Here is a 20,631-nt window from a genome sequence, read left to right as displayed (position 1 = left end):
TCCCATAGATGTGCTGTTGTTCTCGTTCCTTCACCGACCTTGAGATTATCTCGTCCGGTACTCCCTGTCTGGGCCTATACACAACACTTCCAAGAAAACAAGTTCATGCAGTTTGCCTGCACATTCCTCGGCCCCCACCAATCCACACGAGCACTTCAATACTAGATATTAATATGATTATAAGTTTAACACAACCTTAAAAAATATGTTTGCAAACTCCCAAAAACACATTTTCCTTTATTAGATACAGTTACCATGGCACTTTACAGGCCCCCTGCTGAGCAGCTACTACTAGGCCACTGAGCTGGTCTCTAAGAACTTTTAAAAAATTGAATGAGTATTTCGGTAAAATAAATAAATTCCATATAATTGATAGAACTTTATTCATCCCACAGTGGGGAAATTCACTTGTCACAGCAGCGCATATGAGTGCAAGAATAATACAAGTGCAAGAATAAAACAAGTGCCAGAATTACAAAAAAGGGTAAATAACAGACAAGGACAAACACAAGTGCTGCTAGTAGAGACGAAACACATTGATTTTATCAGGTGGCATGCATGTTGTAAAGTGACAGCAAAGGGAATGAAGGACCTGCGGAACCGTTCCTACACTGAGGGTGCAAAAGTCTGCCGCTAAAGGAGCTGCTTAGGGACCGCACAATCTCATGGAGGGGGAGAGAGGTGTTGTCCATGATGGATTAGTGTGAAGGTGAAGACCTTCACACTATTGTTATTGCTGTCCTTTATTAGTGTGAAGGTGAAGACCTTCACACTATTGTTATTGCTGTCCTTTATTATAAGTGTGAAGGTGAAGACCTTCTTACTATTGTTATTCCTGTCCTTTATTATTATTATTATTATTATTATTATTATTATTATTATTATTATTATTAGTGTGAAGGTGAAGACCTTCACACTATTGTTATTGCTGTCCTTTATCCAGCGGTGGTGTCTATTCTCTTCGGTGCGGATGACTCTGGCTCGAAAACTGGAGGATCATCTACAAGTCAGGAGGGTTCCACGCATGACTTCCACGGTGTCATCCGCACCGAAGAGAATCGACACCACCGCTGGATCACGGAGGCCATAGAAATCAGGAAAAATGGACAATACACCATGAACCGAGATGAAGGAGCATACATGCTCTCACACACCTGGACCAGCATTTTGGAGCGGCGAGAGGACAGCAGGGGGCGTGACCCACCTGTCAAATCTGACAGGAGGGTCACGCCCTCGTAGTAACGACAGCTGAAAAGACGTGTCGCATACAACATCATGTGACACTCTCTGATGAAGGCGGAAGTTACTGCCGAAACTGTCAGAAAAAGCTATTAAGGTAAGATCTTGCAACTTGTCTGAACAAAAGAATATTATGGCTAGCTTGTTTTTGCTTGACATGTTTTGGTGTACTTGTCCGGGGGTGAACAATGAATTTATCATATCGCAGTTAGGCAATTTCTCTTCTATTATGTGCTGCTTTCAATTAAGTTATCAATTCCTTTCTTTTTTATTGTACAGTTTTAGTAAAGTCCTTATTTATATATTTATATATATATATATATATATCTTTGATCCTTTGAGGTATTTCACTTTCTGTAGAATCATGGTTTTGTCTTTATATTTTTCAATTGTGACAATAATTGGTCTGGGTCTGCCCTTGCCTGTTTTTCCAATGCGATCGGCTCATTCCACATCAATCTAGATTGGTATTTGTAATTTTTCTTTGAATTTGTTTTAACGTTTTTTCTTAGTACCAGTCGAAGTTTCTTCAGGTGTCTCTTCCAATCTATCTATAACCAATTATTTCTTTTTTATTGTTCCTCTAAATAGTCCAGTTTGTCTGATAGTTAAATGCACTGTCACAGATTTTGTAAATGTCTATTTGCATATTTATTTATTTTTTTACCTAGATGTGTTTTGATGTCATCAATTTCCTTTTGAGTGAACTGCAAGCAGCTCTTAATTTCTTGCAGTTCCTTCGGAATTGTCAAATCTTGTGTTGTTTGAGTCCAGGATCAATTTGACATAACCCTTGAACCAGCTCAGTGGCCTAGTGGTAGAATGTCCGCCCTGAGACTGGAAGGTTGTGGGTTAAAACCCTGGCCGGGTCATATCAAAGACTATAACAATGGGACCCATTGCCTCCCTGCTTGGCACTCAGCATTAAGGGTTGGAATTGGGGGGTTAGATCACCAAATGATTCCCGGGCGCGGCACCGCTGCTGCTCACTGCTCCCTTCGGGGATGGGTTAAATGCAGAGACAAATTTCACCGCACCCAGTTGTGTGTGTGACAATCATTGGGACTTTAACTTTTAACTTTAAGTAATCTTGTTAGTTTATTAAATGCAAAGAATAGATTTTCCTATTACTGTAATAGATCGTTTACCTGTGAAACTGTCATGTAATCGTCCTCAGCTTGGATTTTTGTTTTGGGGTCATGAATTCGCTGGGTTCTGTACATTGGCCTGCCTCTTTTGAAGGTAATAGGGTCTTTGGAGGGCACCCGCCGCTAGGATTGCTGCTCTTATTGCTGCTCTTATTGCTCGCCGGGCTTGGGCAGGTCGATAATGCTAGCGTTAGCTGCTCCCGTTCTCCGACTACAATTGCAAATGCCAATCTAGATTGATGTGGAACGAGCCTATCGCATTGGAAAAACAGAACGAGGCAAGGGCAGACTCTGACTTTGACTTTTCTCGTTGGTCACCAGGTCTCAGGAAAGGACATGCGGTGCCGCTCTCCACTCGTGATCCTCCCCTGCTGGTGACTGGAAGCAATTGCAGCCACTTGGCCGGTCACCGAGTCTCTGGAAGTGCCACTAGCCGCCTGGAGGGCACCTGCTGCTTGGATGGTCACTCTTGTTGGTCACCAGGCCTGGGCTGGTCGATGGTGCAAGTGAATTGCCGCGCTTACTAGTTGCTGGGTCCTGGGGAAGTACTTGTAGCCGTTTGGCCGGTCACCGGGCCTCTGGAAGCGCCACTGGCCACCTGCAGGGCACCCTCCACTAGGATTTCCGCTCTCGTTGATCGCAAGGCCTGGGCTGGCCAGTGGTGCAGCAGTTTGCAGCTCTCGCTAGTCGCCAGGTCCTGGAGAAGCACTCGCAGCCACTCAGCCAGTCACCGGGCCTCTGGAAGCGCCACTAGCTGACCGGAGATCACCCACCGCTAGAATTGCTGCTCTCATTGGTCACCGGGCTTGGGTAAGCTGATAGTGCAGCGATTTGTCGCTCTCGCTGGTCGTCGGGTCCCGGGGAAGGACTTGCAGTCGCTCAACCAGTTGCTGGACCTCTGGAAGCCTCTTTCTTCGCGGTCAACCTCCGTTAAGCACTCAGTGGCAAGAGTTTGCCCGAAAGAGCTTGGCACAGGTATAGTATCTGGCTCCAACAGGCAGTTTTGGAGGTATTGGGCTGTTATATATGCCTTCAATTTTTCTGTGAACTTGGTGAAATATACAACTGGGGATAGTTTCTTAAAAAAAAATTATGGGTACACTACTCAATTTAAAAAAACACAACAACAATAAACTAATATTTTGCCAGACATGATGTGTGTCCAAGTCAAGTTAAGTTTATTAGTATAGACCTTAATCACAGACAAGTCTCCAAGGTCTTCACATGACTAAAGTTAACAATTATTCTCAACATCCCCTGATCTTAACTAGCAGGAGGCCAAGGAAAAACTCACATAACCCCAACTGGGGAAAAGTGAGAAACCTTGAGAAGGGACCACAGATGGGAGGATCTCCCTTCCAGGATGACCAAGCTGTAATGAATGTAGAGTAGGCAACATTGAACACACAATATAAAACAATCCAAAGAAAAAGTTAAGTAGATGTCCATAGTCAAAATGAAGAGCTGCAGGAAGATGCCCTCAGTTGTCATGGCAGTGTCTGCAAGGGAGTAATCCGCCTTAGATCTCATCTCAAAAGTCAGTGCTACTTTAAAATGTTTAAAAAGTGTTTAAACATACAATAAAGTGTTTAACAATGCAATAAAATCTTTAAAAATACAATTAACATCTTGTGTGAATATCATAAAAATATTTACTCCACATCGCGGATATTCACCTGTCGCGGGGCTCTTGGAACCAATTATCAGCAACGAGGGATCACTGTAGTACATTTATTTATCTTTACGGTGGTTACCTTAAAAAGTTGCCGATAACAAGCAGGACCAATTACCAACATCTCGGTTTTATCTGGGTTAAGAAGTAGGAAATTGAGAGACATCCATCATTTAATCTCAGCAAAACACACCTCAAGATTACGACAATCCCGCAGATTTATCATTTCTAACATCATATATAATTGGGTGTCATCTCCATAACAATAAAAACTAATGTTATATTTATGTATAATGCCCCAAAGCGCAATCATGTAAATACTAAACAGTATAGGTCTGATTATTTCGATGACATTCATCATGTCTATGTAATGATTATAAAACAGATTATTTTGCTCAGACAAATAAAAGTTTTAGTTGTTACCTGCTGACAGTTTGAACTGTAACTCCAGTCTTCCTCAGAGCCGGCGACAGTCGAAACTTTTAGTAGGTAACAACTAAAACTTTTATTTGTCTGAACAAAAGAATCTGTTTATAGGATAGGTCAGGGGTGGGCAATTTCGGTCCTTGGGGGCCGATGTCCTGCATGTTTTATAGGTCTCCCTGCTGCAACACACCTGATTCAAATGATCAGGATTGTTATCCATCTTCTGCAGACCTTGCTAATAATCTGACCATTTGAATCAGGTGTGTTGCAACAGGGTGACATAGAAAACATGCAGGACACCAGCCCTTGAGGACCGGAATTGCCCACCCCTGGTATAGGTCCAAGTACCGATCCCATGTAGCATTAATGAGCTCAGAGGTTGTGTTGCCATTGACTACGCGATGGGTCCTCTCTGAAAGACAAGAACTAAACCAAGAAAGTGCTGACCTCAAAATTCAAACGCAGGTTTTAAGGCGATCTAATAAATATGTTGTGATCAACAGTGTCAAAGGCAGTACTAAAATTGAGTAATAATAGTAGCGATGAAGTGTTGGATTCCATAGCTATTAGGAGATCTTTGGTCACTTTTGCAAGAGCTGTCTCAGTAGAGTGGTTAGCTGTAAAACCGGACTGAAAAGGTTCATATTGATTGTTAGCAACCACATAATCATTAAGTAGCTGCGCTATGACCTTTTCAAGAATTTTCGCAATGAATAGATTTGAAACCAGCCTATGATTACTGTCCAGTTTCATGGTTTCAGAGGTGCCCAAGTCCAATGAGCTCCAATCCAGCCTCTTTGTGGTCTATCCTTATTTCTACACACCTGATTCAAATCAACAGCTCATCAACAAGCTTTGCAAAAGCCTAATAATGATCCCTCATTTGAATCGGGTGTGTTGACGTGAAGGATCTGGATCTTGACGACCGGACATCATTAGCCCTGGTCTAGATCTATATAGCATAATGATTTGTGGGTGTGCTGTAGCCTATTATAGGGTGAATATATTTATTAAATTACAGTTTTGCTCATTAGTGTTGCTTTTGAAGAGTAAAAAAACGTGTTGTGTCACACAATTCTCAGTTGCAAAGTAATACTTAAAAAATCATTAACTCTAAAATAGCAAGAGTATTATAACAGAATAACTATAATGATGATGATGATGATGAGGAGGAGGAGGAGGAGGAGGAGGATGAGGAGAATGATAATATTAAATACAGTAACAAAAGAAAACTTGGGCAATGGTTGAATCAATGGGATGGCAAAAATTGTGGCAATGACTTGTGCAGCAAAGAATCGACTGGCAAGACTTTTCAGTGATACACTAGTTTTTATGTTATTTGGTGAAAAAGTCCACAAAGCGTCCCAAAATCTTAAAAGCAGTTTCATAGAAACCAAAATATTGATTCTCACATTTAAATAGAAATCTTGGAACTAGTTTCATGTCCACCCATTGAACTACATCCGTAGCTACTGCGTACCATAAAAGTGACTGCGACGAGAACCCTCTCAGAGGTGTCAAACTAATTTTTGTTGTGCGCCGCATCGTAGTCATAATTTCCGTCTGAGGGCCATTATGACTGCTAACCCAAATACATCTATGAACGTCTTATATTATATACAGCATAGGCTACACAACAAACTGATAACTAACATATTTTCTGGACTATAAGTTGCAGTTATTTTCAGTTTGTCTGGGGGTGCGACTTATACTCAGGAGTGACTTATGTATGAAATTATTAACACATATAATTTAAAATGTTGTTTTCACACTAAACTGCATGAGGGCGCTCTAGGCCGGTGGAATAATTGGAACTGCAACTGATGATGAGTCTGACGTAAGCCACGTAGAAGAGAAGGCGCTACATCTTCTATTTGCGGGGTTGGCGGAGTTGTTTATAATTAACACAGAGGATGAAGATTTCGTTGGATTTAATGATTTGGAGTGACGCAGATGATTCGACAAACTTGTTAGGATGTTATTTATGCGATAGTTATTGGAACAATATGTTACGTTAGGCACGTTCTCATTTGCTTGTTTATTTAACATTAGCATGCCGTACCTTCAACCTGTTGTTGCCTATTCTATTTTTATTTTAAATTCCCTTTCAAGACGACAGGTTTGTTCTTGGTGTTGGATTTTATCAAATAAATATCCCCCAAAAATGTGACTTATACTTTGGTGCGACTTATATATTTATATAAGTCTTTCTTCTTTATTACGCATTTTATGGCTGGTGCGACTTATACTCCGGAGTGATTTAGAGTCCGGAAAATACGGTAATTTTGAAATCAGAGACTAGTAAAAACTGTTCAAATAATAAAAAAAATGATAAAAATTCTCTAGCAACAGCTGTATTTTATAAAAGCGAAGACAATTTGTAATTTTTGTTTTGATACAAAGTCAATGCACAATTTGTCTTTGTGTGCCAAATATAATTACACTACAGACCAGAGTTTGACACCCCTGCTCTATATACTCCGAAGTGGAATTCCTTCTTTTTCAGTTTTGAGGGCGCTATTCTTGCCCCTGCAGCAAACTATTGTTACAACTGCTATGATGATCAGCAGCAAGATCAGGACGATGGCAGTTGCAATCACACCCACTGGATACACTGTATGAAAAAAAAAAGACAGTTGAGATACATTATCAGATGAGTTAATGACAAATATAGAGCATATAAACAAAAACACAGCCTGACACAAAATACAATGTCTTGCTTACACATATGTTCATGTGCTTCAACCTTGCCTCAAAGTCCGTCAGTGCGTCTGTCTATCCATTCACTACCGCTTATCAGGACTAAGGTCGTGGAAGCAGCAGCTTCAGCAGGGAAGCAGCGTGTTCTGGGTTGTCCCCGGGGCATCCTTCTGGTGGGACATAGCCAAAACACCTCACCAAAGAGATGTCCAGGAGGCCTCCTAATCAGATGACCGAGCCACCTCACATGATTGCTCTCAGTGTGGAGGAGCAGCAGCTCGATTCGGAGTCTCTCGCAGGTGACCAAGCTTCTCACCTATTTCTAAGGGGGAGCCCGCACACCTTGCGGAGGGAACCAATTTCAGCCGCTTGTATCTGGGATCATGTTCTTTCGGTCGAAACTTAACTGTTCTTAACTTTATCCCATTGTCTCTTCCCCGTCCCCCTCCCCTCCTGTATGTCTTTGCCTTGTTCCCTGTAAGAGTCTTTGGGTTTTTGAAAAGCGCTACACAAATTTAATGAATTATTAATTATTATTATTAAAACTTACAGCTCGTGACCACAGGTGAGGATAGGAACATAGATCGACTGGTAGATCAAGAGCTTTACCTTTCGGCTTAGCTTCATCTTCACCACAATAGACAAATACAGTCCGCATCACAGTAGACGCCAATCAACCTGTCAATCTCCCGCTCCATCGTACAAGACCCCAAGCTACTTGGACTCCTCCATCTGGGGTAGGATCTCATACCCGACCCGCAGAGGGAATGCCATCCTTTCCAGACTGAGGACCATGGTCTCAGATTTAGAGTTGCTAAATTTTATCCCAACCGCTTCACACTTGGCTGTGAACCGCTTCAGAGAGAGTTGGAGATCACATCTTGAAGAAACCAACAGCACCACATTATCAGCAAAAAGCAGAGATGTGATACTGATGTCACCAAACCGGACATCCTTAATGCCTCAGCTGAGCCTAGAAATACTGTCCACAAAAGTATTATGAACAGAATCGGCGACGAAGGGCAGCCTTGACGAAGTCCAACCCTGACTGGAAATTAATCTGACGTACCGGCAATGTCATCCAAATGCTGACATCTGTGATACAGGGCACTGAACTGCATGCCAGTCCAGCACCCTTGTCCAGCCAGCACTCCAGCATTCCACTTCCCCTTTCCCTCAAATCAATAAAGTCTTCCTCGTGCGGCATTTGGCTGTCCCGTCTAATCTGTCACACAATCCCTTTCAGACTTGTTACCAATATGCTCGTGTGTTATTTAGTAGAATATGACACTGTGTTATAACAAAAATAAAATGAAATGTACAATAAGTTTCTTCAAACACTATTTTGTTAGTTTGAGTGAAGCGCTAAATGCTTTAAAATCAACTCTATTGACTACATCTCAAATGTTGATCCTTAAATCAGATAACATTTTCAAGTAATACGGTGAGCTATTTTTGTATTAGAAGACATTTTGTTGCCCTGTGGTCCCCCTTAAGGCCTACGTCACATTGTTAGCTGGAGTCAATAGAAGGGGAAGCCAGCAGTTGCCAATACAGTAAAAGAGCAAAAAATTGAAATTATATTGTGGCAGAAGTGAGGAACACGTCTTTATTCCATGACTGTCTGCTTCCGTGAGTCGTCACCTTATCGTGGTGGAGGGGTTTACGTGTCTTAATGATCCTAGGAGCCATGTTGTCTGGGGCTTCATGCCCCTGGCAGGGTCACCCATGGCAAAAGGGTCCTAGGTGAGGCCAGACAAAGCACGGCTCACTCGAACCCCTTATGATGAGTAAAATAAATGGACTTCGTTTTCCCTCGCCCGGACGTGAGTCACCGGGGCTCCCCTCTGGAGCCAGGGCTGGAGGTTGGGCTCGAAGGCGAGCATCTGGTGGCCGGGCCTTCACCCATGGGGCCCGGCCGAGCACAACTCAAAAAGGAGACGTGGGTCCCCCTTCCCATGGGCTCATCACCTTTGGGAGGGGCCAAAAGGGTCGGGTGCAAAGTGAGCTGGGCGGCCGCCAAAGGCGGGGACCTTGGTGGTCCAATCCCCGGCTGCAGAAGCTGGCTCTTGGGACATGAAATGTCATCTCTCTGGCTGGAAAGGAGCCCGAGCTGGTGGGCGAGGCAGAAAAGTTCCGACTAGACATATTCGCACTTGCCTCCACACACAGTTTGGGTTCCGGTACAAGCCCTCTCTAGAGGGGCTGGAATCTCTTCCACTCTGGAGTTGCCCACGATGAGAGGCGTCGAGCAGGTGTGGGCCTACTTGTTTCCTACCGGCTGGGCGCCTGCACATTGGGGTTCACCCTGGTGAACAAGAGGGTCGCCTCCATCCGCCTTCAGGTGGGGGTACGGGTCCTGACTGTTGTTTGTGTCTATGCACCAAACGGCAGTTCAGAGTACCCACTCTTTTTGGAGTCCTTGGAAGAAGTGCTGGAGAGCGCTCCTTCTGGGGACTCCATCATTCTGCTGGGTGACTTCGATGCTCACATGGGCAATGACATTGAGACCTGGATGGGCGTGATTGGGAGAAAGCCCCCCCCCCCCCCCCCCGATCTGAAACCGAGCGGTGTTCTATTATTGGACTTCTGTGCTCGACACGGATTGTCCATAATGAATACCATGTTCAAGCATTAGAGTGTCCATGTGTGCACTTGACACCAAGAGACCGTAGGCCGCAGTTCGATGATCGCCTTTGTAGTTGTGTCATTGGATTAGCGGCCTCATGTTTTGGACACTCGGGTGAAGAGAGGGGCGGAGCTGTCAACTGATCACCACCTGGTGGTGGGTTCGCTCCGATGGTGGGGGAAGATGCCGGTCCGATCTGGCAGACCCAAACGTACCGTGAGGGTCTGCTGGGTATGTCTGTCAGAATCCCCTGTTAGGTAGAGCTTCAACTCCCACCTCTGTCAGAGCTTTTCCCACGTCCCGGAGGAGGCGGGTGACATTGAGTCCGAGTGGACCATGTTCCGTGCCTCCATTGTTGAGGCAGCCGACCGCAGCTGTGGCCGTAAGGTGGTCGGTGCCTGTCGTGGCGGCAACCCCCAAACCCGCTGGTGGACACAGGTGGTAAGGGAGGCCGTCAATCTGAACAAGGAGTCTTATCCGGCTCTTTTGGCCTGTGGGACTCTGGTGGCAGCCGACGGGTACTGGATGGCAGAGCAGAACGCGGCTTTGGCGGTTGCTGAGGCAAAAACCCAAGCGTGGGAGGAGTTTGGCGAGGCCATGGACTTCTGGACGGCTACGAGGAAATTCTGGTCCACCATCCGGCGTCTCAGGAGGGGAAAGCAGTGCACCGTCAACACTGTTTACAGTGGAGGTGGCGTGCTGCGGACCTTGACTTGGGAGGTTGTGAGTCGGTGGGGAGAATACTTCAAAAACCTCCTCAATTCCACCGACATGCCTCATTGTGGAAGCAGGGCCTGGAGACTCTGAAGTGGACTCTCCAATCTCTGGGGTCGAAGTCACTGAGGTAGTTAAAAAAGAACCGTCCGCCCATAGTTCGTAAAGGCTCTGGATGTTGTGGGGCTGTCTTGGCTGACATGCCTCTACAGCATTGCGTGGACATCGGGGACGGTGCCTCTGGATTGGGAGACGGGGTGGTGGTTACCCTCTTTAAGAAGGGGGACAGGAGGGTGTGTTACAATACAGAGGAATTACGCTCCTCAGCCTCCCTGGTAAGGTCTATTCAGGGGTGCTGGAGAGGAGGGTCCGTCGGGAGGTTCAATATTGGCTTCAGGAGGAGCAGTGTGGTTTTCGTCCTGGCCGTGGAACAGTGGACCAGCTCTACACCCTCGGCAGGATCCTCGAGGGTGCATGGGAGTTTGCTCAACCAGTCCACATGTGTTTTGTGGACTTGGAGAAGGTGTTTGACTGTGTCCTTCGGGAAGTTCTATGGAGGGTGCTTCGGGAGTACGGGGTGCCGAACCAACTGATAAGGGCGGTTCGGTCCCTGTATCATCGATGTCAGAGTTTGGTTCGCATTTCCGGCAGTAAGTCCACACACTCACTAGACAACTCACTTCCGGGTTGTTCTGACAGATCGTCGCTCTTCGGACACAAAGTATGGCAGAGGACCAAGAGGTATGTACGGCTTCGTGCACCAACTGCACCCTTCTCTTAGAGAGGTTGTCTCTGCTAGAGGGACGTGTCCGCCAGTTAGAGCAGAAGAGTGCAATAACAGTAGTTGCGGCGGACACAGACGCGGGCTGTAGTCAGCCCGCTAGCCCGGTTAGCATTAGCCCCAAGCGGCTTGCTAATCGCAATGAGCCAGGTAAGACGCATAGCCGTCCAAAGTCATCTCGGTCTACTGGCCCTCGCACTTTGGTCATAGGCGACTCCATTACCCGAAACATTACGCTTAAAAATCCAGCCACTGTAATGTGTATTCCTGGGGGCAGAGCACCCGACATAGAAGCTAATCTTAGGGAGCTGACTCGCAATAGGCCTAGTCAACAGCGTAGTTCCACCAACACTAGCTACTTGGACATAGTGATACACGTCGGCTCCAATGATGTTAGGATGAGACAATCAGAGATCACAAAGAAAAACATAGCGAGGACTTGTGATCTTGCCAGAAAGATGAGTCGGCATCGAGTATTTGTCTCTGGCCCCCTGCCTGGGAGAGGCACTGATGAGAGGTTTAGTAGATTAGTCTCCCTTAATCGATGGATGGCTGGGTTCTGTAAAAAGCAGGGACTGTATTTTATAGATAACTGGTCATCCTTCTGGGGCCGCCCCGACCTGCTGAGGAAGGACGGCCTTCACCCTAACCGTGAAGGCGCCTTCACTCTTTCAAGGAATATAGATTACTGTTTGAGCCACTCATGACAGGTCACTCTAGAGCAGGCCAGGGCACAGGTGATTAGACCACCTGTGAGGATGGGTTTGGAGTCTGTTAAGTTAAAGTTAACTAGCGCTAGGCTAGACTTTCAGCATACACATAGCTCCTCGTGTAGACGAGAGCCCGACAGTTTAAATAGTGCTGCAGTACACATAAACACACTTTCTACTGGGGTAGTAGACAAATCCAATCAGTCCGTCCTGACCGGTCTTGCTGATGAAACGGTGCCTGTTTTAGATAACTTCACATGTGTAACAAATATTCATCATCAAATTCCCACGGTCGTTTCATCCCACCGCCCTCATAAATTTTTGAGAGTTGATATTAGGCCTAGAGAACACAATTTTACTCGCATCCCGTTTAAAAATCCTTCGATAGATACGCACCCTGATCAACCGATTACACTTAAATTCGGTTTTATGAATATTAGATCACTTCATACGAAAGCAGTTCTCGTTAATGACCTTATCACCGAACATAATCTAAACGTTTTTGGTCTTTGCGAGACCTGGTTAAAACCTAATGAACTGCTGCCACTTAACGAGGCATTGCCTCCAAATTTTGTGAGCTCGCATGTGGCACGTCCTCTAAAAAAGGGTGGGGGTGTCGCACTCATCTCAAATTCTGAGCTTTGATTTAGGCCGCGCTCAATTCACGTATTTAAAACATTTGAAGTTCTCATTGTGCGATCCACTGTGTTACCGTCATTCTATCTTGTTGTTATTAACCGCCCACCGCTTACTCTGGCTTCCTGGATGAATTTTCAGAATTTGTGGCTGATCTAGTGACAAATGCAGATTATATAGTTATCATGGGTGATTTCAACATCCACATGAATTCACCGTCAGAACCACTGACTTCGGCATTTCAAACTTTAATCGATACGTTTGGTTTTACGCAAGCTGTACAGGCAGCAACGCATAAGAAATACCTTAGATCTGGTATTATCCCGGGGACTAGCAACCTCAAATATAGCAGTACTGCCATACACTACTGTTCTGTCTGATCATTTCTTAATAAAATTTGAAATTTTAGTTCCTTGTCAAAGACAAGAGAGCAATCAGAATTATAGCAGCCGTAAGTTTAACTCCATGACTGCAACTGCGCTATCTGAGTTACTGTCGCCGGCAACCGCCATGTTTCCCGCATACAGCGGCTCTATTGATAATCTTACAAATGAATTCAATGCGACATTATTAAAAGCCATCGACTCTGTGGCACCGCTACGTCTGAAAACTCGCCGTAGATGGCCAACTCCGTGGTTCACAGATGAAACACGTACGTTTAAACAATTATGTAGAAAGCATGAGCGCAGATGGCGTTCAACCAAACTTGAGGTTTTCCATCAGGCATGGAAGGACAGCCTCCTGAAATATAAAGATGCGCTTATTTTAGCAAAAACTCGTTATTTTTCGCAAGTCAATCTTAATAAAAACAATCCTAAATACCTATTTGATACGGTGGCAAAGCTAACTCTGCGCCAGCCGACCCCCGATAGCTCCTTCCACTCAGCTGACGAGTTTATGAAATTTTTTGCTCAAAAGATTGAGTCCATTAGGGACGAGATCAAGAATACCATTCCAATCGCTCCGCTGGTTACTAGCGCTGGGGATCATGCAATAACCCTCTCAAATTTTAAAAGCATGTCCCTTGAAATGCTTACAAAATTGGTTAGTACGGCTAAACAAACAACATGTTTACTCGACCCGCTTCCAGCCAAACTACTTAAAGAATTATTTCCAATTTTAGGACCGTCCGTCTTAAATATAATCAATCTGTCTTTTTCCTCTGGGATAGTGTCAACAGCCTTTAAAACCGCTATTATTAAACCGCTACTTAAGCGAGCAAATCTTGACCCGGACTGTCTCAGTAATTATAGGCCAGTTTCAAACCTCCCATTCATAGCAAAACTTCTCGAAAAAGTAGTAGCGCAGCAGCTTATTGATTACATGGTCGCTAATAATCGATATGACTCTTTTCAGTCTGGTTTTAGAGCAAATCATTCCACAGAGACAGCACTTGCTAAAGTGACGAATGATCTCCTCATAGCTATGGATTCAAATACGTCGTCTGTATTGTTACTACTCGATCTTAGTGCTGCCTTTGACACTGGAGACTTTGATATTTTATTAGGGCGTCTTAAAAGTTGTGTTGGTATCTCAGGGTCAGCACTAAGCTGGTTCAATTCCTATCTATCAGACAGCACGCACCGAGTGGTCCATGGCAATACGTCCTCTGAGCTCTATAATGTTACGTGTGGTGTCCCACAGGGATCGGAACTCGGACAGATTTTATTTAATATTTATATGATTCCGCTTGGGGACATAATACGTAAATATAATATTAGCTTTCAATGCTACGCGGATGACACCCAATTATATATGCCGTTATCGATGACAGATCTGCGGGACTGTTGTAATCTCGAGGCGTGCCTTGCGGAGATCAAGCAATGGATGTCTCTCAACTTCCTTCGTCTTAACCCAGATAAAACTGAGATGTTGATAATTGGTCCTACTCGTTATCAACACTTATTTAAGGAAACCACTATAACTATAGATAACCGTACTATCACTCAGAGTGATACGGGAACTAATCTCGAGGTAATATTTGACCAAACGCTCTCCTTTCAAAAACACATTAAGAATATAACCAGGATTGCGTTTTTTCACCTTCGTAATATTGCTAAGATTCGTCCTATCCTCTCGACCGGGGATGCGGAAACTATTATACATGCGTTCGTCACGTCGCGCCTGGACTACTGTAATGTATTATTCTCTGGTCTTCCTAAGTCCAGTATCAAAAGTCTACAGTTAGTGCTAAATGCCGCTGCGAGGCTGCTCTCACGGTCAAGAAAATTTGATCACATTACCCCAATATTAGCCAAATTACATTGGCTCCCGGTCCATTTAAGATGTGACTTCAAGGTTCTTCTACTAACCTATAAATCACTGCATGGCTTAGCGCCTTCATATCTCGTCGACCTAGTTGTTCCTTATGTTCCGTCTCGTAACCTTCGTTCGCAAAACGCTAGTCTTTTAGTTACACCGAGGGCCAAGAAAATGTCTGCAGGGTCTAGAGCATTCTCTATTCGGGCTCCAGAGCTTTGGAATGCCCTACCAATGGATATTAGAACTACTACCTCAGTAGAAACATTTAAGACACGTTTAAAGACACATTTCTATGAGATGGCCTTTAACTAACTTGTAGTGGCCGATTTGGCCGGAGTTTGTTTTGTTCTCTCTGCCCACCCCCTCCGCGGCTCAAAAGCTGATAGCGGCTAGCCGGATTCTCGGGGACCAATTCAAGATGAAGAAACTGCAGCTCAACCTCCTTGAAGACACTGCCAGGACAATCGAGGGCACCTCCGACATCCATTTTTTTTCATTGATTTTCATATTATGTATTACTTGTGCCCTCTCTGCATCCATTACAACCTGGTGATCCTGAAAGGGGGATTCTTCCATCTGAGGTCCCTTCTTAAGGTTTCTCATTTTCCCCTGGCAGGGTTTTTTTGAGTTTTTCCTTGCCCTTTTGGGAGCTTAAGATCAGGGGATGCTTTGAGAATAATTCTCAATTTTGGCTATGTGAAGCCCTTTGAGACTGTTTGTGATTTAGGGCTATACAAATAAACTTGACTTGACTTGACTTGACTTGACTTAAGTCGGATTTTATTCCCAGTGAGGGTTGGAATCCGCCACGGCTGCCCTTTGTCACCGATTCTGTTCATAACTTTTATGGACAGAATTTCTAGGTGCAGCCGAGGTGTTGAGGGTGTCCTGTTTGGACACCTCAGCATTGCATCTCTGCTTTTTGCAGACAACGTGGTGCTGTTGGCTTCTTCAAGACGTGATCTCCAGCTCTCACTGGAGCGGTTCATAGCCGTGTGTGAAGCGGTCGGGATGAGGGTCAGAACCTCTAAATCTGAGTTCAGCGTCCTCAGTCGGAAAAGGATCGGGGATGAGATCCTGCCCCAAGTGGAGGAGTTCAAGTGTCTTGGGGTCTTGTTCACGAGCGAGGGAAGAATGGAGCGTGAGATCGACAGGCGGATCAGTCCAGCGTCGGCTGTAATGCGGACTCAGTACCGGTCCATTGTGTTGAAGAGAGAGCTGAGCCAAAAGGCAAAGCTCTCAATTTACCGGTCGATGTACGCTCACCTATGGTCACAAGCTATGGGTCGTGACCTAAAGAACAAGATTCATACAGATGGACAAAATGAGTTTCTTGTCTGGGCTCTCCCTTAGAGAAAGGATGAGAAGCTCGGTCGTCCGGGAGAGACTCGGAGTAGAGCTGCTGCTCCTCCATGTTGAGAGGAGCTAGATGAGGTGGCTCGGGCATCTCCTCAGGATGCCTCCTGGACGCCTCCCTGGGGAGGTGTTCCGGGCATGTCCCACCGGCAGGAGATCCCGTGGACGACTCAAGACGCGCTGGAGAGACTGTGTCTGTTGGCCTGGGAACACATTGGGATCCCCCGGGATGAGCTGGACGAAGTGGCTGGGGAGAGGGAAGTCTGGGAGTCCCTCCTAAAGCTGCTGCCGCCGCAACTCGACCCCAGATAGGCGGAAGAAGACGGATGGATGTCTGCCAACACCTGTGGCTAGTTATAAGTCTTAAAAGCAACAAGACATCATGGCATCACAAAGGACAAACATATCACCCCACTCCTAACTGTAGGCCTGCTGGGTGAGGTCCGCCACAATATCACATCCCAGCCTCTGCCAGTCATGAAACATTGAAATTGATAATCGCAAGTCATAGTAGCGCTTGTCATGCCTGTCTGTTTTCTTTCATCTGTTACCAATGCATTTCGGGAGGCATTTTATAAATTGAATTGTTCATAGGGTGTTATACATTTCATTGAAATCGGTAAGGGTTCATTTGACTTACATTTCCCCTGACACAACGTATGGCATACTCCCTTCAGCGCCTATCCGAAAACAAGGTGCCACACTCGGCTGGCCACATATCACTGGAAGTCCGGTGCTCCAAATACAGATTTATATTTCAACAAGCCAACCTCCGGAGGTTGTCTTGCAGTTATTTATGTATAATTGAGGCACAAAGCAGACTGGCAGAGCAACGACGCACACTGGCTGGACTGGCAGCGCAACATACATTGCTGCATTTCCTGCTCTGGCTGGATGGACTGTGAACGGGCAGCCACAAAGAGGTCTGGCAGCATGCAAGGTGTTTCTATGGTACATGGCAGGCGGGGCGACACGGCTGGGAGGTGGCTAGCTAACTGAGTCAGCGAGGGGCTTGGAGCAAGAGTTCTTCATTCATTCACTGATACACTGCCTATGCTGTTCAGGGCATTCAGGTAATTTTTATGAAATCTAGTATTTTAACAGTAGCTCGCACACTTTGTCAACCAATATTTTATTATTTGTGCATTACATTTCAAGTCATTGCTCTCTATATAGCAGTTCAAGGATAGTTAGACAGTGAAACAGTTACTAGAAGAGACAAACATCTTTGCATGCTGTTTTTTATAACCACTATGGCTGTTGAAACAGTGCGAATGCTCCCATTGCGAGACTAATAAATCTTACTGTATCTTATCTTTGGTTGGCAAAACACATCAAACACTTACCCTCAAAGATGGATTGTTTGTCGTCATCAGAGCACTGAGTTTGGCTCAATTTTCCTAGCTGTTTATTGATGCTGCGGCTTGGAATGAAGGCCTGAACGTTAAAACAGTAGCTTTCTCCTTGATCCAGATTCGTCATCTCTATTACATTAGTCTGAGATATGAACACTTTCTGAAATCAGAGGGTTAGGAGAGAAATAACAGTTCGCTGATGATAAACTCATCATTCATTTGCAGTTGGCGCTGATTTTGATGACGGCTGAAATTTACCTTGCCAGAGCTCTTGTTTTTACGATATGTGACTTTATAATGTAGCTTCTTTAAGAAAATGTCTCTAATGTTCAACTGATGATCATCTTTAAACAATGCGGTAAGTGGGTCAGTCACATACAGCGTAGTCTTCTTTTTGTCGTCGCTCACGTCTAGCTTGAAATCAGGTCTGCCTATATCAGCTGGAAAAAGAGACTGATCAGATGTGGTTTGTTGGCAGAAAGAGTAGTGTTAGCTTTGATCAATGGCCATCCGTCGTCCATTTTCTATACCGCTTGTCCCAATGGGGGTTGCAGGCGTGCTGGAGCCTACCCCAGCAGTCATCGGGCAGTAGGTGGGGGACACCCTGAACTGATTGCCATCCAATTGTGGGGCACGCAGAGATGAACAACCATCTGCACTCACACTCACACTTCCGGGCAATTTGGAGTGCTCAATCAGCCTACCATGCATGTTTTTCGGATGTGCCCGGAGAATACCCACGCAGGCACAGGGAGAACATGCAAACTCCACACAGGGAGGGCAGAGTTGTAATTGAACCTGCACCCTCTGAACTGTGAGGCTGATGTGCTGACCAGTGCGACTCTGTGCTGCCTTTTTAATGGCGTAGATCAGGGGTGTCAAACTCGGTACCGGTCCGTGGGTCACTTGGTACCGGGCCGCCAAGCCGCACAGGAAAAAATATATATATATACGTACATATATATTATTTATTGATGTGTTATGATATGTCGTTTATATTTGTTTTTATTTCAGTCGTATCATTTTATTTCATCATATTTTTATATTTACTATAAATTTATTATTTATTTATATAAATTTATTATTTATTTATTTAAAGGCCGGTCCGCAAAAATATTTTTGACGCATAACCAGTCCATGGCGCAAAAAAGGTTGGAGACCACTGGGCTACACAACAATCTGATGAATAACTAGTTTTGAAATCAGAGACTAGTAAATATTGTTCAAATAATTCAAAAAGACGAATGGTAATCAAAATTGATGGCAATAGCTCTATTTTTAAAAAGTGAAGACAATTTGTAATTTTAGTAATGACACAAATTCGATACAAAAATTTGTCTTCGTGGGCCACATAAAATGATGTGGCGGGCTGTATCTGGCCCCCAGGTCTTGAGTTTGACATCTATAGCGTGGATTGTCAGTTTTTAAGTTTGAACTCAATGTTTAAAAAACGGGATCAACCATTTCCTGGGTGTTGACTGTGATCAGTGAGTGTACAGTGGTACTTCAGCTTATGAACTTACTTGGTTCCGCGATCGTCTTTGTAAGTTGAAAAGTGATCCCTTGTTTATCACTGATAATTGGTTCCAAGATCCCTCGCAATAGGTGGAAATCCGCAATGTGGAATCAATATGTTACAATAGCCACCCAAGACTTTTATAATAGTATTCTTCAAGACTTTATCATATTTTTCAACACTTTTTAAACATTTTAAAGCTTAACTGACTCTGAGAAACATTTTTTAGGGCTTTACCAAAAGTCACACTCACAAAAAACTACCGTGAACGTGTCATGGGTCCACTTGCCGTGCTGGCCGGCTGATGCGCTCTTGCCCTAGTCCGCAGGGGTGCACATATCCAATGCCAAACAGCTGCCCGCTAATCAGTGCTGACCGCTGCCACCTGTGCCCTTGTTACCGGCTGATTAGGGTGTGTAGTTAAAACCCACAAGCTCGTCAGTCTGTGGTGGTTTGTCTGCCTCGATATGCCTGCCACCTGTTTCTGCTATGCCACCTGATTTGTGTTTTCCAGATCCGCTATGCAGCGCGATGCCTGTTTCCTGATTCACTGTGTCGCGAACGCCTGTTTTTATGATCTGCTCTGCCTCCTTTGTAACAAAACTAATGATGCGTTGGTTCAGAAGTCAAAAATTAGTTTGTAAGCTAATGCAAATAAATTGCGAGGCTCTGGTTGTATCTCAAAAAGTTTGTAAGTATAGCCGTTCGTAAGTAGAGGTAACACTTTAATTACACAGCCATAGGGCTACCTCAGTAGAGTTTATTTTGGTTGGTCAGTTGGTTGGTAGATTTTATTCATCATTCATTACATTCAAGAAACCAAGACAATCTAAAGGGTATAGAAAGAAGCGAAAGCTTGTTAAGCCTATGCCTTTTTTACATTGCAAAGCATATTACAATAAAAAAATTACCTTGTTTTTCGGACTATAAGTCGTGTTTTTTTTTTCATAGTTTTTTCATGGCTGTCCGGGGACGGTGGATGGGGCTCGGACATGGCTTTTACGCACGCTCGGTCCTACTCTACGGAGCACTCTTTCACCTCCGTGGATGGAAGTCGAGGGCCGGCGCTCGGCCGGGTGGCTGTCGAGGGACGGTGGATGGGGCTCGGACATGGCTTTTGCGCACACCCGGTCTATGAAGCTCTCGTCCACCTCCGTGGCTGGAAGTGCCACCTCCGGGGATGGAAGTCCACGCTGCCACACGCCTGGAAGTCCACGCTGGTGCTTGGGGCCGTGTGGCGGTGAACTATTTGTTATAGTTATTTGATATATTTTATTTCGTGTAGCAACTTGTATATGTTTTTATTGTTACAGTTCAGTAGTTGTTGGCTCATTGAACTCTTGTTTTGTTAAATAAAGAGCCGTTTACCAAACCCATGTCTTTCCTTGTACTTTGTTAACGCTACAATATAGTTATATACTAGATCTGTGGAATAACGACGAGGCTGACGTCAGGGCGCACACGCGGCATTGTTGACAAAGGACGAG

The 20,631-nt window shown here is 44.8% G+C and overlaps 1 protein-coding gene and 1 long non-coding RNA gene across 5 annotated transcripts in view; one reads left to right on the top strand and one right to left on the bottom strand.

The window, feature by feature from the left end:
- The first annotated feature begins 1,017 nt into the window (after nucleotides 1–1,017).
- Nucleotides 1,018–20,516, top strand: LOC148382165 (uncharacterized). Of its 2 annotated transcripts, XR_015854094.1 has the most exons (3): nucleotides 1,018–1,336; nucleotides 2,709–3,362; nucleotides 20,096–20,516. It is a non-coding gene; the product is annotated as an uncharacterized LOC148382165 (long non-coding RNA). The 2 variants fall into 2 exon arrangements; XR_015854093.1 differs by lacking the exon at nucleotides 20,096–20,516 and having other exon boundaries at nucleotides 2,709–3,539.
- f3a (coagulation factor III, tissue factor a) overlaps nucleotides 5,795–20,631 on the bottom strand; it is a 75,090-nt gene continuing 60,253 nt past the window's right edge. For all 3 annotated transcript variants that reach the window (XM_088360388.1, XM_088360389.1, XM_088360387.1), the window contains 3 exons: nucleotides 17,887–18,068; nucleotides 17,620–17,788; nucleotides 5,795–7,099 (listed from right to left, as the gene is read on the bottom strand). In XM_088360388.1, coding sequence (XP_088216514.1) covers nucleotides 6,957–7,099; nucleotides 17,620–17,788; nucleotides 17,887–18,068 — 494 coding nt within the window. In that variant the 3' untranslated portion in view covers nucleotides 5,795–6,956. The remainder of the gene's footprint in view (nucleotides 7,100–17,619; nucleotides 17,789–17,886; nucleotides 18,069–20,631) is intronic.

This window comes from Syngnathus floridae, chromosome 18, assembly GCF_059516105.1.
Source record: "Syngnathus floridae isolate MCC-2025c chromosome 18, RoL_Sflo_1.0, whole genome shotgun sequence".
Lineage (NCBI taxonomy): Eukaryota > Metazoa > Chordata > Actinopteri > Syngnathiformes > Syngnathidae > Syngnathus > Syngnathus floridae.
This window is presented reverse-complemented; position numbering and strand designations above follow the sequence as displayed.